This window comes from Rhamphochromis sp. 'chilingali', assembly GCF_963969265.1.
Source record: "Rhamphochromis sp. 'chilingali' genome assembly, chromosome: 5".
Classification (NCBI taxonomy): Eukaryota; Metazoa; Chordata; class Actinopteri; order Cichliformes; family Cichlidae; genus Rhamphochromis; species Rhamphochromis sp. 'chilingali'.
The window spans coordinates 24,388,679-24,411,072 of record NC_137932.1 but is presented as its reverse complement, the minus strand read 5'-3'; the positions used below and the strand labels follow the sequence as shown (position 1 = coordinate 24,411,072).

General features: G+C 41.0%; 1 protein-coding gene across 2 annotated transcripts in view; it reads left to right on the top strand.

The window, feature by feature from the left end:
• cnksr3 (cnksr family member 3) overlaps positions 1–22,394 on the top strand; it is a 56,913-nt gene that overhangs the window by 10,404 nt on the left and 24,115 nt on the right. For both annotated transcript variants that reach the window (XM_080882441.1, XM_080882440.1), the window contains exons 2-5: positions 12,078–12,241; positions 18,274–18,476; positions 19,375–19,462; positions 22,093–22,134. In XM_080882441.1, coding sequence (XP_080738567.1) covers positions 12,078–12,241; positions 18,274–18,476; positions 19,375–19,462; positions 22,093–22,134 — 497 coding nt within the window. The remainder of the gene's footprint in view (positions 1–12,077; positions 12,242–18,273; positions 18,477–19,374; positions 19,463–22,092; positions 22,135–22,394) is intronic.

Genomic DNA, 22,394 nt, shown 5'->3' with positions numbered 1-22,394 from the left:
TTTAGTCATGTGATGCAGTCATGTGACCAAATAAACAAAGGTAGGGGAGGGCATTGCAGCGGTTGCTTGGATTGCTCTCAATTTTGACAGCCCTAAAAAAAGATGAATATCAGTATGTACATGCTCCAGATAGCTTTTCTTCAAATTCTTTAATTCTCACTTGCTTTTGCGCAGGACTGGAACGTAAGCGTTTTCATCTGTTTCAGTGTGGATGCACGACTCTGAAAAGACTGAAAACGCTAGTGTGGATGCGGAGCGTTTTCAGTTGAAAATGTCATTTTCAAATCTATCCGGGCTAGTGTGGACGGATAGATTGTAGTTTGTGGTGTTATTGGATGTTTGCAGAGAGTGCTGTTCGGTCATGAATAAATGTTACCCTGGTAATAGCACCAGCTCTAACCAGATGGATTTAAATGAGAAGTGCTGATTGTCGAGGAGTGTGATTTTGATCAAAGACTGAACCAGCTGGTGGATGTTTCTTTTCTTTTTTTTTTCTTCTTTTTTTTCTCTTAGTTTCTTATCAGTGAAGTTGAGTTCACCCAGGGAAGAGCGGTGAATCACAGGAAGCAGCCGGAATATCTCCATTGAGGCCCTCTTCCTGCCTTTTGTCCATCTGTGAGCAACTTTTGGGTCGCTCAGTAGAGAGAGTGTCTCGAGGACCCTTAGCTATATCAGCAGGTCCAGATATCCAAATACACCGATCACGCAGCGTACTGTTTACTAGACAGGCTGCAAAACCAGAAACTGACCCCCGTAAACTTTACTTACTTTTACTTCAATTCAGCTGTTTAGCTGATATCTCTCACTAATTAAACTGAATTATTGACATTTGTCTGATTGGTTCAAAAACAGTGATACACCACTGGCAGCAGCCCTTTAGAAATTCACCCGTGAACACATTATGTTTTTAAGTGTTTTGAGATGGATTTTGCTCTATTATGAGAGGTCTCAAGTTTTCCACCTTATGTCAGGGTCAGTTGACTAATTCGAAAACTTCGAAGTGCGTTTTCCATGTGGAGTAGTTGGATGGTCAAAACAATTTATCGTATATGAAATGTCTCCTTTTTATGCATTTCACCTTTGATACCAGGCTCACCTTGTAGGTGTGATTCCTTGTTTTTCAGAATCGGTGCACAGAAGTGAGTTTTAACCCTAAATTCTTTATGTGGTTATCTCTGGGACTTCTGAAGCTTTTGACCAACATGTGTGTGTTCTATGAAGTAAAAGTATACATGTATAAAGGTAATGATTTCATTAAATATAATAAATATACTAAAGTTAAAGAGTCTAGGGTGGGGTCAAGTGTAGACTTTTTCTGGATGTGATTGAAATAAGTACTAAATATAACATAACTATGCCTCATACTCCTGAATGGTTACTGTTAAAACACAATAACTTTACACCACTACTTGTAAATAATAAGATAAATATTAAAGTTTGATATAAATCACTGATACAGTAGGCCTGCTCTGCTTTTCACTCAGTCAACTGCCACAGTTCCCATTTGTTTAGTTTTTGAGGACAGATCTACACGGTGCTCAAGGAAATCCTTTTTCCTCTTGAATGGTGTTTGTTCGACAGAAGGCTGCCTCACACCCCTCAGATGGTGTGTGTGTGTGTGTGTGTGTGTGTGTGTGTGTTAGTGTTATAGTGCAGGGTTTGACAGAGGCCTAGTCAAGCTATGAATAGCCTCATTGCTCTTTTACCACTTTTCCTTGCAGCCCTCCACCCTCGTCCTGTTGTTTTTGGGTGGTGGTGTAAAGATTCCTTTTGTTTCACCCAGTTGGGGAGTGTCGGGTCCGGACTCCATCTTTGCGCTTCAACGACTCAACACGTGTCATTTGTTGTAATGAAGAGGTGACTGAGACCTCGACAGGGATAAACCTTCAGTACAGAAAGTTTCTGAGGAGATATCTGACCTTTATCACCCGAGTATCACACAAGCCAACTGGACTTGTGATTTTTGACTGCAAAATTATAAAGTAATTCTCATCTTTCAGGAATCATTTCAGTTTTCTCTCTAGCCCAGAATGGTAGAGCGCATACTAAAATCTAGACACAGTGGAGTTTTTGGTCTATATAGCAGTAGCAGTGACACTCTTAAAACCTTTATTCTCTTCTTTCTGAAACTGTTTGAATTTTGCCTCTAGGACAAATTATAACAGAGTTAGGATTATTTAAAGACTGCTTGTAAAATTGGCTCACCCTGAGACAATGGTTTAAAAAAAAAATAAGGGCTGAGGGTATTTTCACGTTTAACTGCCCAGTAGGTTGTTTTTACATGTATATTAAAAATGCAAACTGTAAGCCATGAAAACTACTGTTAAATCTACACATTTAACAAATTCAACATGTTATTTGTTCCATTTAAGACCTCAAACGAGACAAATGCTCAATACAGAAAGTTTTGAAAGGGTATAAACTGCATCTATAAGTAGATATTTAAACTTGTTTTAGTAGTTTAAATGGATTTTAATGGAGTTTGTTGTATTAAACATTCCAGTAATCATAATTCAACAACCCAAATTCCCAAATAGATCTTTAGTATTATATAAAAATGCAAAAATTTACCAAGCAACAGTTCTTTTCATTTCTGCTTGAATAAACATAATGGATGTCTTTAGGTTTTCGCTTCAGCGTGTTTTCTTTAAAGGTGGGAGGTATCATGGTGCTCCTCGTTTTGTTTGTTTTCATCTTTTTGATAAATGATTAACTCGGCTGTTGATGAGCAGCTGGAGTTTAACCTGCAGCTTTTTTGATATTCTCTCCCATGCTTGAGATGGCTAGAATAACCAACTTTATTATGACCAAGTCTTATAAATACTCCTTAACAGTCAAAATTGAGTCATGTCTGACAGAGGATGTTAATCATTGGCCATATAAATCCTGCTTGTGTATTTAAGACCCTTTATTTTTTTTCTTTCATTAACATTTCATTGATTTTAAATGTCACTGAATATTTGGCACTATGGCCACTCGGCGCTACCAAGTTTACCTGATGTTAGCAGCACAACAGCTTTCTTTTCCTGCAGGTTAACGTGCATTTTGTGCTACGGCTGACTGGTTTGCCCTGAGACAGTTTACATAAAGCCACTTGTTTACTCAGTTATGGCGTCATGGGACTGAGGCTGTGTTCTGTCTAACCTTGCTTATTTACAACGCTATGCAGCTACGTACGATCCACACATAGGCACTGCTTTAACGCTTGCTAGCCATGCCTGAGAATTCTGTGTGGAGCATCTTCTCTGTTGTCATAGCAACAACCAGTCTTACAAGACAAGCTGGCCAAACTGCGAGGAGTAGTAGTAGTAGTAGTAGTAGTAGTAGTTTACCTCTGTAAACACCCACAGTTGTTATTTTATCCACAGTCACTTTGTTCATACTCAATCTGCACTGCAGCTAAGGAAGTACAGCAAGAAAGAATCTTTTTAAAAATATATTTAATGATACACATATTGATACTGTAGGAGAATTGATGTGATAATACATCCAAAAATCTCAATACATCTGAACATTACTCGTGAACAAATTACAGTCTGTGCTTTGTAAGGCTTTTTTTTTTTTTTTTTTTTTTTTTTTTTTTTCAGGATGTGGAATCTGGCTGCTAAAGGTTGCTTCAGCCATAAAAATGTTTATTTGTGAGTTTGATTAATAATGAGTGTGTTAATTCCTCAAAGAAGGGAAAATGGATGTAGATGTGTTTTCACCCCTGCATGGCTGGTCAGGCCTGGTGTGAAGTAGGTGTGAACATTGCGTCATCGGGTTTTGGAGAGCTGTGGAAGCAGACACCTCCTGTCAGATGTCAGGATGCTGTGGAGGGGGGTTGAGGTCAGAAGTCTTTCACACTGAACTGTTTAAACAGTTTCTTCATAAATGTAGCCGTCTGCCAATCCAAAATGGCCTCCACAAAGTTGGGGGGGGGCTTAAAAACACGGCTGTCTTATCCTTCTATTAAACTTAACATGTCTTTTACAGGAATGTTCTTGAAGTTGAAATCTTGTTCTTTTAACATAAAAGGAAAATGTATAAATGGGGATGAATGAAGCGGGGTTGCTCAGAGTTTGACACAAATTAGTGAATGCTCTGTGGCTGTATAGCTTATCTCGCATCCGTCTGTGGGTGGAGAGGGTGACAAGGATAGTCAAAGTTTGTTGGATTATTTTGTTTTCATAATCTTGGAGAGCAAAATTAGTCACAAAGCCCTTAGCACTGCTTCCATCTTTTGATTGATAACAGATAAAATTGATTAAGACACATGAAGTAATGACCCATCAAATATTAACCTCCTAGTTTTCATGGATTTGAGGCTATCGTGCAGCTTTGTCATTATGGTTAGAGCAGGGCGATATGGCCAAAAATATTTATCACGATATATATTTGAAAATTTGCGATAACGATATAACCGACGATATAATTGATGCGAGACAAAATACAACTCCACAACATTACTAGCGCAAAAAGACAACCTTCCATTTATTTTCACTTAAACAAGAAGCTGGTTTTTTATGTACATTAAAGCTTTATAAAAATGTAACAGTGCAAATGCAAATTCCTTGCTGAAAGGAAAAATGCCAAAAGGCATTTCCAGTAGAAATGGGCTGACATATCCTGAGCATAACCATGTATAATATCCACTGAAGTTAAAAAGAGGTGCTTTGCAACATTAAACTGCAGTGTGCAGTACGCATTTTCCGGACCATAAGGTGCACGGGATTATAAGGCACATTAAAGGAAACAAAGCAGTCAGATAAATCAAACTTTATTCAACTCATTCTTCTTGCTTCCTCCACTTCTGTACCATTGATTCATTAATGTTGAATTCTCTGGCAGCTGCTCTATTCCCATGTTGTTGCAGTATATTAATGACTAACCTCGTATTGTGGATGGATTATCTCAGTTGTTCTCCTGACTGAAGTTTGGTCCGTTTACAGTATCCTGCCATGCGATTGCATTTGTCTCTAACCATGAAGAACCTTCACGTTAACTTTTATAAGTGGAAAAGTGTTAGTGTTCGTCCTTCAGCTTCACTGTTTATGTTATGCTAACATAGCTGTGTCACTAGCGATCACGTAGCACATCATTATATACCAGCTAGCCCAACTTCAGTAACCCTACAAACATCACTGCTGTTTAGTTTCCTGTCTTCATTTATGTTGGAAGTGATAGCAGAGCTGTACGTTTGATTTTTTTCAGAAATCTCTCCGTCAGAACGTGCTATATCATGCTTAGGTAACTAGCGAAACTAGCGAGCTAACTTCCGCTAGCTTCCTGCTAACTTCTAACTCCGTTAAATGTAATAACTTTTGTTTTCATGGATGCCTGGAAGTTAAACTTTATAGTTACACCTGGTAAAGCAGCAATGCTGATCGTTTTATTAAAGATGAAAGAATTGAGACAGTTTTTAACTCTAAGTGATGCTGCAGTGTTGTTTGACCTGAAGCATACGGAGTTTAGGACCCAGATTACTCCCAGATTTAAGAGCATCTTAGTCCGACAAATACGACAATAACAACGGCCGCTTGCATGTTCTGCAAAAAAATGTGCTTTGTTGTGTATCTGACGGACAAACACCAAACCAGTTCCACATCACTGAAGTTGCACCATTTTTACAAACCAACTCTGGTTCATCTGTTTCACTCAACAATCGGCCATGTGCGTATGAAAACAAAGGCACTGCGCATGCGCGTTTTACTCCCATTCTATCGCGATATTTCATTTTCCTATCGTTGCCTAACATTATACCGGTATTACCGTGAACGGTATAATATGGCCCAGCCCTAATTATGGTAACAATTAAAACTTTCCCACCCTGAGCTGCTGCTTCCTGTTGGCACACAGTTTCCCGGCAGCAGCTGAGAGACAGATATATATACCCATTTCAATTATTTATTTTTACCAGTGAAACCAATATAACATCTCCACATTCACAAATATACATTTCTGACATTCAAAAACAAAACAAAAACAAATCAGCAACCAATATAGCCACCTTTCTTTGCAAGGACACTCAAAAGCCTGCCATCCATGGATTCTGTCAGTGTTTTGATCTGTTCACCATCAACATTGCGTGCAGCAGCAACCACAGCCTCCCAGACACTGTTCAGAGAGGTGTACTGTTTTCCCTCCTTGTAAATCTCACATTTGATGATGGACCACAGGTTCTCAATGGGGTTCAGATCAGGTGAACAAGGAGGCCATGTCATTAGTTTTTCTTCTTTTATACCCTTTCTTGCCAGCCACGCTGTGGAGTACTTTGACGCGTGTGATGGAGCATTGTACTGCATGAAAATCATGTTTTTCTTGAAGGATGCAGACTTCTTCCTGTACCACTGCTTGAAGAAGGTGTCTTCCAGAAACTGGCAGTAGGACTGGGAGTTGAGCTTGACTCCATCCTCAACCCGAAAAGGCCCCACAAGCTCATCTTTGATGATACCAGCCCAAACCAGTACTCCACCTCCACCTTGCTGGCGTCTGAGTCGGACTGGAGCTCTCTGCCCTTTACCAATCCAGCCACGGGCCCATCCATCTGGCCCATCAAGACTCACTCTCATTTCATCAGTCCATAAAACCTTAGAAAAATCAGTCTTGCGATATTTCTTGGCCCAGTCTTGACGTTTCAGCTTGTGTGTCTTGTTCAGTGGTGGTCGTCTTTCAGCCTTTCTTACCTTGGCCATGTCTCTGAGTATTGCACACCTTGTGCTTTTGGGCACTCCAGTGATGTTGCAGCTCTGAAATATGGCCAAACTGGTGGCAAGTGGCATCTTGGCAGCTGCACGCTTGACTTTTCTCAGTTCATGGGCAGTTATTTTGCGCCTTGGTTTTTCCACACGCTTCTTGCGACCCTGTTGACTATTTTGAATGAAACGCTTGATTGTTCGATGATCATGCTTCAGAAGCTTTGCAATTTTGAGACTGCTGCATCCCTCTGCAAGATATCTCACTATTTTTGACTTTTCTAAGCCTCTCAAGTCCTTCTTTTGACCCATTTTGCCAAAGGAAAGGACGTTGCCTAATAATTATGCACACCTGATATAGGGTGTTGATGTCATTAGACCACACCCCTTCTCATTACAGAGATGCACATCACCTAATATGCTTAATTGGTAGTAGGCTTTCGAGCCTATACAGCTTGGAGTAAGACAACATACATGAAGAGGATGATGTGGACAAAATACTCATTTGCCTAATAATTCTGCACTCCCTGTATGGTCATCAAAAGAGCAAAATACACTAAACAAAGTGAATGTAGGAATTCAGGAATCATGTCAGAGTTCAGAGTGTCTGTGCACTTTGCTCTCTAGTGGCCTTTCATGTCAAGCCGAATTTATTCTGTCAACAAACACGAAAGTTTCAACGGAAATACTGAGATGGTTCTCTCATTTTAACTGTGCTGTGATGGCAGTGAACTCGGAGCAGGTAAGTTTAAAATCAGAGGTTAAAAACTGAAAGTTAAAAACAGTTTTCTTTTGTTGACAGTATATTTAAAGAACACTTGCAATAACAGCATTTCTGATGATACAGACAAAAATACTAAACACTCAGTAAAACTGTGTTCATTGTATGCAGTATTTATGTCTTATCTTTTTCCGATGAAAAAGGTGAAATAAGACTGCATGGGTAAGCACAAAAGTAGCGTGGACAGTATTTTCCCTGGAAATGTTAAGTACAACATAACTGGCTTCACACTTGTTTTACAATGACTAAAATAACTTGACCTTGAAAATATTTTCTTCCTGGGATGTTCTGCAGTCGATTCTGCAGCATTAAACAAATACTGGAGGCTTCCTCTCAGACATGCCTGGGCTCTTTTTATTGTTGTGTGCACAGGGAACACAAGCTCATGGAGTTGCTATAGCAATCATACCACAATATGATATTTTATATCATTTAAAAATGAATACCGGCATTATCTCAGACGATATGATGCGACACAGGTCTAGCTGACACTGGACGTATCGATGGGCATCGAGGAAATGCCCTTCGATACGTGCACTGTTTCTTCACGTCTTTTGAAAAGGTGTTCCATGGCCTCGGATGGGCTTGGAACTGTGAGTCACTGGCAGTTTGTCTATAAATGTCGGTGAATGAAGCAGCTGATCTGCTCCCAGCGTTGTTGTCCCTCCTCCTTCCTCTCACCTGTTTGGAAATCAATCCTCTGAAACAGGCTATGAATATTTCATCAGTCTGAACCTGAGCTCAGAGTACACTGTGAAACATTCACATTACAAGTCTGTACAAATTAGATGAACTAAAAACATAAGTGCAGATACAGTTGCTTTTTCCCCACCTATGCAGCTGATCATGTTAAAGCAATAATTATCAAACATTTTGTACCAAAGGGGACAACCAAGATGATCTGAATGGACCTCTGTGGTTCAGTTTTATCCCAAGAGATAACCCTACTGTTTCAGACCATATTTGCTCAATAAATGAGGGCTTCTCTCCAGCTCTTCCTAAAGTAAGTGTTTCTTGTGGTGCTATGGACAGAAAAGGTTCACACAGATACCATCTGCTGTGTTTAATTATTCGTGCTGCTTGAGAAGCATCTCACAAACCAAACAACTAAACCGCCAACACAAGGCTCTCAGCAGTGTTACAGTGTGGTAATCCAGCTCGATCCTCGGCGCCTGTCAGAGGTTTGAAACGGCTTTCCGAGAGTTTGGGCCGAGCGCCAAACCCGACAGAGCAATCATCGAGATGAGGAATGATAAAAATGACTCAGCAGCTACAGAAATTAATGAGGTTTTATGTATTGCTGGAACATTGGATCCAGACCTGAATGTTGGACTTGAGTTTTTATTCTTTTATCTACTTTATTTAACTTGTTAATCTCCCATAATTTGAGCAAACTGTCTAAGCCATTGGTTTTCAGACCTGAATCTATCGAACGTTTCCCATCTGAGCAGGATGTTTCTGCATCACAGGAAGAATCAAGTGTAGAAGCTTAGCAGAAACTCCTGTTTGCTTATGTTATGATGGTAGTTGTCTCTGCTTTTCAGGGAGACTCAGTCTTTTGTTATCATGCTTTCATTAGCAGGCGATTTGGCTCCCGTGTGACGTTTAGCCGACCCTGCTGTGCAGCTGAGAGATTATCGGCCTCCTCGGGTGACAGTAATGTGATCCAGGCTGTCACCAACACATTCCTGCTGACTGCAAACTGCTGTCCAGCTCTGACCAACAGCAGAGGGAGTTTAGTTTGAAGTGTGGAGATGCGCTACAACCTAGAAGGAGCAGGAATTGTGGATATTTACCTGAGGAAGGTTTGGGAGTATGGTCACAGTTTCAATTTGGGTGTATTGAGAAACTTTCAGGAGCAACTGAACTGGAGCAGAAACCAAAATGAATGTGTGAAGATATAGGAGTTCAAGGCTTTCACAGTAGTATCTCGTTTTCTTTTAGTTTGATGAATGGAGAATTTTTAATTAAAGTTTAATTTACATGCTTTAATGGAGGGATCTCAAACTTGTTCTTGTTTATCATGAACTGATCCATTGCTAATTACCACCTCAAATTAAACTAAATATATTTTGTGACAATAAAGAAGCAGTATCAGTATCACTGTCTTTCAGTGACTTTCTCATCCCATCCACAATCTGAAGCTGCTGTTTGGGACTCATTCAGCTCTCCACCTGCAGCAGGTTCTGGAAGCAGATCTTCAAATCAGATGCAGGACTGCTGGGTGCAGTCCAAGAAGCTGGAGTTGGAGTCTGTCATTCTGCAGGATGAGAGTGGTGACCAGATCACTCTATGAGGAAAGCTCAGTACTAAGTGCTTAACTTTCAAAATGATAGGAAGGGGATCAAAAGACAATGCATGTTTAAATCCGTTGTTTAAAGTCTGGCCCTCTGAGAATGTCCTGAAGTGTTGCCCATCCCAGATGGTCTAAATTTTACCCTGTTGGGGGATGAGCAGACGACCCGTATCCTCCTGCTGGGGCCTGATTTGGAGTGCTTCCCAGACAATTTCACCCCCTCAAACTTTGCTGAAATCCTGTGAGTCTTTATTCTGGCCTTTTATAATAAAGACCAAAATTAATCGAATCTTACCGTTGTACTATCAGTAAGCAAACAAACACGCTTTGTATTCTCGGTGCAACTCTGTGTCAGAGGCTGCTGAACTCGGAGGTGTCCCGTCAGCAGTTAGTTAAGAGGAATGTTCCTCCCTGCTGTCAGAGAGAAAGCGTGGGCCATCTGTCGTCCCGAACACAAACAGGAGTCGCAGCTTCTTTAATGACCACATGCTGGGGCAGTTGTTTTCTTCTCACCCTCCCAGACATTTTGTTGGCCAGTTGCTGCTCGGCTTCTGCATAACATCATCATCATCTGCCATTTGTTGAAAGCTTGTGTGCTAAAACTCTAACATTTATTTTTAGTATGATGCAGGATTCAAGTCTGAACTTAAATCAAGAAAAAGAACTTGTTGAAATGTTTTGAACAAAAACAATGCTGTGGAGTGAACTTTGAGATGGAGGATTTCACGCTGGCAGAACGGAGAGTTGTAGAGGCTGTTGAACTGTTAAATTGCTGTAGACAGTTCTTCTCTTTAGCGTACAATGTGTGCACGTATGCTTAATATATTTTTTTGAGTTTTTCATATTCTTCCCAACCAAACACATCCAAAAACCCTGCAGCGAACATTTTCTGTGCTCATGTGTGTCAGACAGTAACTGGTGCGTGATTGCTCATTTTATTGATCCAGCTAAGAGAACTCTTTGAACTCGTTCACAGAGGTCAGAGGTGAATGTTGGGTGCAAAGTGGCGCCGCTGAAACGGGCGCCATCTCCCTTGAGGTCTCATGAGGTCACGGGGCTGAAAGTGGGGTGCCCAGTATGACCATACCGGGCCACCAGAGAAAGATGTCATTAAGCATGCAAACCTGCGCATTAACCACTACTGGCAGAGCTATTAAATGTTAAATGAACCAACACTTTATGGATTGATGATTTGAGTATTTCTGGCATTTTAAGTGACAGTAGCCGTAGATTTGTGATGATGGTACAGAGGATTAGTGCTACGAGTTCAATACACGTGAGCTCCCCGACGATGTTCACATGCACGCGTGTGGTTGAGTTGGCTGTCAAGGATTGATTCATGCCAGAAATTCAATTTGTTCTACACATGTGGGGGGGGGAAAAGGTCTCATCCTGTTCCCTCCTTTCACAGTAAAGCTCTCTTCTCGCATATTCTCTGTTGTGATAGAGTAAGTCATGCATTAATAACTACTGCTTAAATTGTCAAATGTATTTCTTCAAATCAAATTAGTTTGAGTGTTGTTCCTGCAAATGTTTCACAATAAAAGCCTCATTAAGATGTGAAGGGTTTCTGTACAGTTACAAGTGCTATAGGACTTTCAATTTGAAATATACAGGAAGTGTTGAGATTGTAAGAAACAACAAAATGAGGCGACTGTAACAGAGAGACTGAGATTTTAAAAAACTAAATGGGGCTAATTAAAATTGTCCTAGCTATCTTTAGCTACTCAGGTAAAGTTAGATAAATAAAATCAGAAAAACATTATACTTGAAACAAAGTCTAGGACTAACAAACAGACAGTAAGTTATTGAAAGAAACGTATTCCTTTATACAGGAATGTGTTTCTTGGTCTGTTATTAGGTGACGAAAATAGTTTGCTTGTTGGTTGGTTGACGGAGGTGATGGATTTAAGAAAAGGTGTGGTTTGGTGAGCTGGCAGGACGCTGCCAGGCTGTTGGCTGTCACAGTGACTGATTGAGTCAATAAGGCGATGTTGACTCAGCAGCTGTTTGCTGTAAGACCTGAATGGATCATTGAGAGATGACTTTCACTGAAACTCAGATGCTGAAGTCATGCTCTGGTTTACTTGCATGTGTGTGCCTTAAGAACTCCAGGCTGATTGGTGATCCATGATATACAACCTAGAAATGTGAGCGATCAAAAGCACTTCTGTTATAAAACACTAATTGTGTTGCATCCCTGATGAATTTGTCAGTTTACTCAAATAAATTTCAAACCTGAGTTTTGCTGAATTAAAATGGTGAATTTCATCAATAACCTGTTCTGTGAACATTAAATGTGCTTCATTGTCGTTGTCTCTCTCAGGTCTGGATGACAGCCTGCAGCAGTACATCCCATCCTTCCAACAGCTGCAGGTGGATGGGGAGAAGCTGCTCAGGATGTCCCACCAGGAGCTGCTGTCTCTGGGCGTGGCGAGGGTTGGACACCAGGAGCTGATCCTGGAGGCGGTGGATCTGCTCTGCGCTCTGGTCAGTTAGAAATCAGAAAATCCCACATTCTCTTTTTACTTCTGATAACGTTCCTGTTTAGAAATGTTCCTCTACTATATAACTGTGGATTTCAGTGTCCGCTGTCATCACTCATGAGTCAGCATGTTAAATATACCTGTTTCAAGTCCTTTGAGATATGTCTTTAGCAGTGTTGACCTCCAATTCTTGTTCAATCAAACAATTTCTAATGATGCTGATGAGAAACTGCCAAAGCTTCTCTCCGTGTGAGACTCTGCTGAGATGGTGTCTGGACCACACAAACACCTGGCTTGTGTTACAAACCATAAAAATGTTGTAGGCGAATGCATGCACTGGAGTTAACTGAGTTAGCAGTTAGTAAAGGGGATATCTCAATTTGAGCTTCCATCCATTTTTGGCCACTTGTCATGTTTTTCTGGCTTGTCCAGGGAGTCCACTCCAGGGGAGGCTCAGGACTGGAAATGCCTTGGAAAGTCTGGAGAGTCCAGGAAGGAGGGAGGTTTGGGAATCTTTGCTTAGACTCATTGGCTGATACTTATAAGTTCAGCAGCAGAGCAGAAGATGATCCTTTTCTGTCCATCACTGATGGCAGTGCTGTAAACCTTGTGTAAAAGTTTCTAGAGCAAAGATTTGTTTCTTTTAAATAAATGTTTCAGTTGCATTTAAAAACAGCACCACAGCTACCACCATGCACATTACACGCTGCCTGAGGGGGCATTAAAGCAGCTCAGTGTTCATCATAACAATCATAAGACCAGTGCTGTGATCAGAATCCTACTGCGTCTGATATATTTGGACAGTTTTTCTCAGAAAGTCTGAAAACTGAGCAAGAGAGGGATTTTCTAGGAAACTACAGAGTTTATCTTCGGTTTTTTAGGTTTAATGCCACAAATGAATGAAAGTTGAGCAGTAGTTTGTGTTGTGATTCTCCTGTTGTGCCCTTTAGTGGAACTGAGTTTTGGTTTAGTCGGTCGTGGCTAAAAAGTTCAGTATTCCTGTTTTCACTCAAACAAATCAACGGCAAACATTTATATGATTTCTAAAAAAATTGTTTCGCTGTGAAACACAGAGCTGTGTGATATGTTTTTAATGCCCAGAAGGTGTCAAACGGGAGCAGAAATCGTTGTTTAAAAGCACGTCAGTTATGCATGAAAATCAGTAATGAATGAAATAACCAGTGACTTAAGCCGATGACACGTGGACATTGAAACAAAGAGACGACAGAAGAGTAAATGATCCGGTGACTCAGCATGGAGAACGTCATAAGAGGAAACTTCATCTATCATAGAGTTAATATTGGAAGGAAAACAGAAAGGGTAGTAGTGATGTTGAAATTAAATTATCCTGAAAGTCACTCCAGCTTAGGCTGGTTAACCATATCCAGACACAAAGGTGGAGTTAACTAGCAGGTAGGTTGGTTTGCAAAAGGCAGACTGGATGTGCGAATCACCTGACCCTGAAAAACTAACATTGAGGCTTCATAATAGCTGTGTAGTGGCTGCAGACTTTGGTGTGACCCGTTTAAAGTTTTGAAGCACACACAGAGCCCCTCAGTCAGCTGTTTATGGGCTCTAACGTCTGTGTGGTGGTGAAAAGGGGGATTTACAGGCTGTGCTGAGGTTTAATGTTGTGACTGGCCTGAATAGGATTCAGTGGCTTTTTTTAAATGGAGACTGACACTCTGCTGTACCCGCCAACAAATGGTGACGATAAAAGAACAAGTGACCACAACAGACACTTATCAACCGCACTAACTACAAATTACTGTGTCCACCATATCAACTTTTCTCCAGTATAGTTGTTCAGATTGTCTGACTGCTATCTGATAATATGACATTTACACGCAGACATCTGTAACTGAACTTTTCAATGTTTGTTTAAATGTGAAAAGCATTAAAACACAGAATACTTCATTGGCTGAAGAGAAGATTCCTAAAACTCCCAACATTTCAGGGAAAAGTCTTTTTTTATATATATTTTTATATATATATGGCTTGTCCTCATAACAGCTGGGGCTGTGCGATATGACCAAAATCTCATATCCCGATATAAGAATTCTATCATCCGATAACGATATAAATCACAAAAATGCAACATTTTCTGTAAATTCTGTGAATCTCGGGCAGCTCGACTTGCGGGAAGTGTTTCCAGCTGCGCGTCATGTAGCTGGAGTCGAGTGTTTTAACCGATGCATGAAACTATACATTTTTAGACATAAGTTGTAACGGCCGCCGTTTTCTTTGAGTATTTATTACACGGCGTGCTGCAGGGAAAAGCCTGTTCTAACATTTGAGTCTAAGGTTTATTTTTTAGCACCTGATGGCTCTTTTTTACTTCTCATCCGTAAATAATCTGCTCTTTCACGTGATTCAGTTTATTTAGAAAAGTCTCAACTGGATCTTGAGCTTTATTGTGAAAGCTTTATGTGGACGCCCTCAGACATCGGTGCGTTGGTGGTTCTTTGTGTCTGGGGGTGGGCGTCCAGGTACACACCGGCTCACTCCTTGGCGGCCGCTTATCGGGGCCTGGAGCCTGGGGCTCGCTCGGGCCCCTTTGGAGGTGGGGTGCCCCCGGCCTCTCGGCCTGGGGCTCGGTCACTCAGGCACAGCTGGGGGCCGGCGGAGCTCACGGGCGCGTCACTGCAACTCCCCCTGGCTTCTGCTCCGCGGCTGCTGAGTGAACCCTCATCTGGGACTCTCCTCAGCTCTTACTGGAACAGTGGCGCGGCTGCCCCTCTGTTGGTCTTCCATGGTTTCTTGTGTTCTGGGGGCCTCTGGATGTCTGGAGTTTTGATCTCCTCCATACCTGCTTCACACCCTGGAGGACGGGGCTGTGGCCCCCCCACACTCCCTAGCAGATCGTTACATGGAGAAACCTTTGGAATACAAGCGCGCTGATCCACACAGGTATGCACACGGGTGTTCACTGCTCGTAGACCCAAATTACACCTTTCTTGGCTGCTACTTCGAAGCACATCTGTCCTGCGTGCTGCACAACAACATTGAATATTTAGTATTTACTGCTGTTTACACTTAGCTAGATTAATGCGATGGTGTTGTGTTTAGTATGTTGCTTTGTTTTTTGTTTTTTTTTTGTCTTTTTTTGCTTGTTTTCTATTCTTCTCTCAACAGGTGATCCAGGAGATTTTTATTTTTTTTCTCCCCCCCTTTCTCACTGTCCCTCTCCCCTTCTGTTTTTCCTTTCCTTCCTCTTTCTTTCTCCCTTTCCTATCTCTCACTCATGTCTGTCCCGTCTGTAACATCTGAAAATAAAATATAATAAATAATAAAAACAAAGATCGACCAAATGGACCAATACGGCAATGCCACGATGATCCATTTGGCAAAGTAAATCCATTGGGTATCCTTGTTGGTCTTCAGACAACAATTCTGATGGCTAAAGAACCAAATGGGACAGGCGGAAAAAAAAAGAAAAAAAAAGAAAAAAAGAAAGCTTTATGTGGAACATAAACAAGCGGACATGTGATGGCGTTACCGTCGTTGTTCCTAACCACAATGCATAAAAAAACAGGCGCTTGTCCGTCCGTAGTGTGGTTATATAAAATATAGGAGAAAGAGAAAAATTTATGAAATTAATATAGCCACTACAGTGACCATCAAAACGGTGAAAAAATATTGCCGTAAACAGTTTATTTTGCGACACCACGAAACAAACGATAGCATAAAATGAAACAATAGATGTTTTTATATCGTCATCCGATATATATCTGATCCCTCAAGCCATCCCTCAAGATTTTGTACATTAAAAGCAATGCATTGTCCGGGATTGTAACATTTAGTCCTTTACTGAATCAGTGGAATCGTTAGTACAGTCAGTGGGGGATTTGCCCAAATAAATGACAATTTATTTGCTTCTGGTTCATAACGGCTTTGTCTGTCATATGATTCAGTCTTTAGGAATGTCATAAGGAAAGGCAACTTAAAGAGTGCTAGTCAGACCCCTCCTCATACTGTATTTGTGTTTGCAATTAGCTGATCTTTATTAGATTCCTGACCCCAGGCAAGGCTGAACAACCTGACAGTAGCGTATTTCAGAGCTTTAGTCTGTATCCCACATCCTCCCTCAGCCATGTGACAGGCACAAGCGACGTGTCATTTCCTGAAATGCTTTCACTTACCTCTGGAAAAATACAGTTATGACATCACACTGAAACTAACCAATCAATGCTGCGATCAGAGCACACACAGCTCCAAAGTTTCAGGGAGCGTTTTCCTGCAGCATTCAAGCAAGGTCAAATGATGTGTTGTGGATATTTTTTGCAGCATGAGGCAGAGTTTGCTGCATTTTGGGGTGGAGCAGGAAACAGATGTGACCCTCCCACCTGTCAGAGACACCCCCCCCCCCCCCCCCCCCCACCCTTCCCCTGACACACACACACACATTCAAACAGTTTTCAGCATGTAGAGGAAGAGTTTTGTTCCAGCGTCTTGTCACATGATCAGTTTTCAACTGAGGCTCATTTAACAGAACAAGAGAGGCCTTTTCTCTCCCGACTTTAACCCTCAGTACATACCACAGACTTATTCTGATAATTGGAGTGACATTAGGCAGCCACAGGCTCTTAATGACCCAGATTTTGTGTAACAATCATGATGCACTCAATGATCAGGGAGGCCTGCAGTTGGGTTCACCGCTGTTGAGGGAAAAAGATGTTTTTGTTTCAGCTCAGGTCTCCTGATTGACTGGAGGCAGCTGTCTCTGTTCCACAACAGACGTAAAAAGAAATTACAGAGATGATGCTCTGGGGATAATAATGTGGAAGAAAAGAGGAAACGAGCATTGTTTTATACTGACAGTTACAGTAAACATTTTCTATAGATTTCGATGTGTTTGGCATATTAATTTATCCAGATGTTGGCAAGATTTCTGGTTAATGTTGCATTTTATAAATGATTTTGTGTGCAGATTGTGTGAGATAGTTGTTCTCTCTCTTCTTTATGATTTTTGGCAGTTTTGCCTCTCCATATGAAAAGAGTGGAGCTGACACAATTAATCTGCTACCAGAGAAGCTTCTATTTATGTGAGATGATGAAAATTTGTTGGTTCAGTTTGTTCAAATGTGCAGATTGGGTACTTTCTCTGTTTTTGAAGACCTTATAAATTTTGTTTGATCTGTAATACTTCTAGAGATCTTTCACTTCAGTGCCGACATTTTCTGAAAGTTTTAAAATACTTGAACCTCCTAAAAACCTTCTGATAGTTATGCTCCTTGTTTCACTCCATCACAGCCCAGCATCATCCTGAGCTCTTTTCTGATTGACACCTAGGGATCACATCCTTTCTAACACGATTTGAAAGTTCTGCCTGAAACATGAGGTCAGGTGTCATGTTGTGTTATGAAGGATGTGTTTTCTGCGTTCAGTCAAGGTGGAACGTCGATTTGGCTCCAGATGTTTTGTTTGCATGACGCCTCAAACATCTGAATCGCTGCAGGCGACAAAGCGAATCAAAGGTCGTGTTCAGACCTGCAGATGTAATAACACATAAACGTAACACATCTGCACTTATTCATGAAAATAAACAAAAAGGTATCAGATTCATTAAACTGATTAATTAAACACGTGGCATTGATGAGTCATTTAGTTTGACGTTGATGTGGTGGGGAATTTTTTTTTTTTTTTTTAGTCGCATAATCGCTATGGCGACTGGTTTGCAGGAATGTGTGTGGGGTTTTTGTGTGTGTGTGTGTTTTCATTAGGGAGACAGGGTGTGTTTGTGGTCAAGGGTCGTGGGAATCTCTAAATTCCCTCCAATCATTCCTGAACATTGTTGTGTGTTCTCAAACAAAAAGTACTTTGAGGTGCAAAATACAATGTGGACTACTCAAACTGCAGCTTCGTGCAGTGTAACGTTTCCGCAGTGCCTCTTTCAGAGTTTCCTGTGGCAGCATACTTGTGCTAAGGTTAGTGAGCCAGGAAATAGTGACAGTGCTGATGGGAAGTGTAGTCTTTGTTTAATAATTGAGTAAGAAGCAGGTTTGTTTCACTGAATCTTTCATCTTTCTTTAACAGAACTATGGCGTGGAGTCGGACAACCTGAAGACTTTGGTGGGGAAGATGAGAACAGCGCACCACAACCTGAGCAGCGCCGTGACGCAGCGCAGGAAGAACCCCGCCTACCACAGCAAAAATTCCAATCAGCCCACCAATGAATTCCTCACCGCCGTGGTCGAACTGATCGGCACCGCCAAGAATCTGCTGGCCTGGCTGGACAGGTAACCACGACGGCATTCAGAGTATCCTGGTATTAAAAACGAAACATTATTTGCTCATTAAAACAACCGCGATCTCGTAAAAAGCATAAAAATAAAACTGGATACCATGATGTCACAGTTGATGTTTTCATCCAGGCTTTCTTTTGAATTTGTAAATTTAACTGTACTTGTATAATTGCTCACACAACACTTTCACTAACATGGCATTTGTTTTTATTAACGTGTCAGTCAGAAGTTCACTCATAACGTGCAGCTCAGTGCACAACTTTGTTCCTTCTAAGATAGCGGTTGTACTCTCCCCTCCGTTCTGATTATTTTAGTATCATGTTTCCTCGCAGCGCTGCTCCAGTTTACTGCATCGCCGCTTTGACTGCTTCAGCTTTTTTGCAGCTTGTATCAGCTTGAAACACATTCCAGCTTGGCTGCAGCAGCTGGAAACAAACATGGATGCCCCATAATGCACCTGACATCTGAAGTGTGTCAGCTCGCTCACCCAGAAACACCTGGGGCCACTTTTTATTCAGTCTCCATCCAGTTATCTCATCCAAAAAATTTTCATACTCGATATGTTTGGGTTGGAACAGCTATTATGATCTGAAGTTAATGAAAACTTACAGAAAGTCAAATTTTCATTAATTTCTTTGATGTTCTGTCCTTTTTTAAAATGTGTTTTAAAGTGTTCAGCATTGCATGCTGTTTTTTTTTCACTGTTTTTCACTTGCTTACCATTGGCTGTTCATGGCCGATCAGTGTGAAGCAGTAAAAGATCAGAGGTAGTGTATAAAGAGACCGAATAGTCTGTGGCCCTGCTCGTATTTTGAATCCGTTTTAAAACACAGCCCTGTTGTCTGCCAGCACTGACATGATTCTATAATTTTAGTTTCTCTCTTCTTGCTAGGACTCCTCTGTCGAGTGCCAATGACTTCACCTCAACCAAAGGCAAGATCATCCAGCTGTGTTTGGAGCTCACCTCCACCGTCCAGAAGGTCAGTGACGCTCAGACGCCGCTCTGTGTTTTCTTCAGTGTTTCTGTGCTTTCCTGAGTGATTAACAGATCCACTCTTGGAAATACAATCTCCACATGAGACCTTAAAAGAGAAACAGATCTCTGATGTTTTCTGTGTGCAGCAGCTTGTCATAAAGACACATCAGAGAGGAAGGAGGTCATGAACTAAAATGTTTATTTTCTGGATCTGTTGTTGTTGGTGGTGATGATCATGAAGAAGCTCCAGATAACTACTGTATACATGAGCACAGTCATTTTGATGGCATATCTCCTTCCGATAGCTGAGATCCTTACATGTTTCATACTTTAGAAACTTTGAGATTATTACTAAAATGTAAATGAAAGCACAAGATGTGGAACTTCAACAAAACCAGTTCATGGAGAGTGGGAAATGTCAAGTACGTGTCCTGAATACATTTTAAAAGTTTTACATTTATAATTAAGAAGCATCCCAATTCTGTGAAGACGTATATTCATGCACCATCCTAAAATGCTGCTGCCCAAAGAACATGTCATCTAAGCAGTTTTACGCTCCTTAAGGGACAGAGTAAGCTATAGACTGTATTTAAAAGATGGACATACCCCTGATGTCAGCTTTTGAACACATTTTGAAGCCTCAGTTTTCATATTTTGGTAGTCCACTTTACTGGAGCCAGAAGTGACCATTTGGTTGAGGTAGTGGAGCTAAGTTATCAGCTAATGCTAGCTGGCTTGATTATAAAACCTGCGAATTTCTCTTAATTTCAATGTCTTTACCACACAGAGGAATAATATTTGTCAGAAAGTTGCATTAAAATGCTCTAAAAGCACTGACAGCAAAAACATAGTTGGGAAGTTTAGCTGAGGTGAAGCCTAACAAACGGAGACTGGCTACAACCACTCACGTGCTTTTCACCCGTCATTTAAAGTGACAGGCCCCTAATTATACACAAGCATAAACTATTAAGAGACTTTTTAAAAAATTCCCTCACTGTACAGTTACCATGAGGAGGGGAATTAGCGTCACAGAACAGTTTGTTTCACATCTCCTTCTCAGCTATCAGTTATCCCATAAAGAAAAGTGAAAAAAATCAGGTTTTCTCAGCTCTGTTAATGCTAAATCCACAGCTTAAGGATCTATTCTATACAAAGTCTTGTGCAACCAAGCATAAAGTCATGAATCAGTGATGAATTGTATGTAACCCTTTACATCGTTGCAGAGTCTACCTGAGGCAGTCGTGCTGTCACACGACAAAATATGAGGGAACTAATTGTGTGAGAAGTTCAAACATGATGCATATTAATGCAGCTGAGGCGTACAGACATGTTTTATGCAACGGCAGAATACTTCAGCTGCAAATCAGCCAGACGTTTCATTAGTTTAGAACTTTATAATTTCCTTTAGGGACGGCAAAAGTTTGTTTCAGAGCTTCACATTTTGCAATAAGCTGGATTTCTCTTCATTTATTGAAGTATTCAGAAGCGGATGTGCACTTGGAAGTTTTCTGCAGCGTGCCACCTCCCTGCATGTGTCTGCAGAGCCTTCTGAGGCGTCGCCCTGCTGCGCTGTCATGCAATCATCCTGTCAGCGTGTTTACGGGGAACTGTTATTTCTCCGACCGCAGCAGGAATCCTCTCGGTGTCTCTGGGAGGCGTTCACCGTCCCTGCCTCCTGGTTTCACTCTCCTGTAGGCTGTCATTTCTCAAATATTTGTTTTGCCGCTGATTCCCTTTCTCCTTTCCCGTGTTTGTTTGCCACACTCACAGTTCTGGCTTCTGAATGGAAAACCTGCCAAATTTGATATGAGCAAGTTCTCCTTTTCCCCAGATGTGAAAATGCTCCACTGCATCTGTTTTCTGAAACAAAAAACTTCTTTAACCATCAAGATGAAAATATTCTGTCTGCTGTACAGTAACACGATATTAGCCTGAAAGTTCTTTCCAAATACAGAACAACATAAAAATAAATTTACTGTCGTCATGACTTTTAATTCTCTTCCATAACTAACTGTAAAGGTATGACTGTCAAGGCGAGACCCCATACAAAACACAGCTGTAGTTGTTTGGCACCAGAATGTTGTGTGGAAAAAGTCTTATTTAGCAAATGATTAAAAAATTACAATATTAGAAAATTGATCAGAAAACAGTAAGAATAGGAGTTAAAGAAGAGGAGGTGAAGCATTGATTGATTGCCATCACTGAATGACATTGTATGGAGATTTTGTTTGATATCAGATTTTACAAATTCAGTCTTCTAACGTGAAATATTACCAAGGACATCCAGACTTCAGATCTGTGTTCATGAACTTCTCGTCCATCCTGACACCTAATTCAATTTAGTGTGAACAGTATTTGCTTTTGAAGCAATACTAAATTGGGTCACATAGTTTAATCATGTGACTCTGTTTTCCTTACCAGCATGGGTAATTTCCCAACTCTTATCAGTTGTTTTTGTGTCATACGCCACTTCAAAATAAAAGCATACAATTAAAAAAACCAAAGGCAGGGGCTGCCTTGTTTCTCTGATATTTTTTTGTTTTTTGTTTTCTCTCACAGTGATGATAATAAAGCAGATGTTGGACAGATGTTTGTGAGATCTCTTAGTCTCTGTGTTTATGTCTGTAATTCCAGGACTGCACAGTTTATGAGATGGAGGAAAAGATTCTGGAAGTGGTGAGTGCTGCTTTTGCTTTTCTTTCCTCTGTTCGAACGTGTGTGTGTGTGTGTGTGTGTGTGTGTGTGTGTGTGTGTGTGTGTGTGTGTGTGTGTGTGTGTGTGTGTGTGTGTGTGTGTGTGTGTGTGTTCGGCTCAGGCACATCCACTTCCTGTCTTAGATAAGACTTCCTGTTGTTTCAGGATTCACACTTGGATGAAGTTCAGTCACTTTCCTTCTCATAGCCAGTTTGTCATGTGACCTCTTTTTATACAGTAGC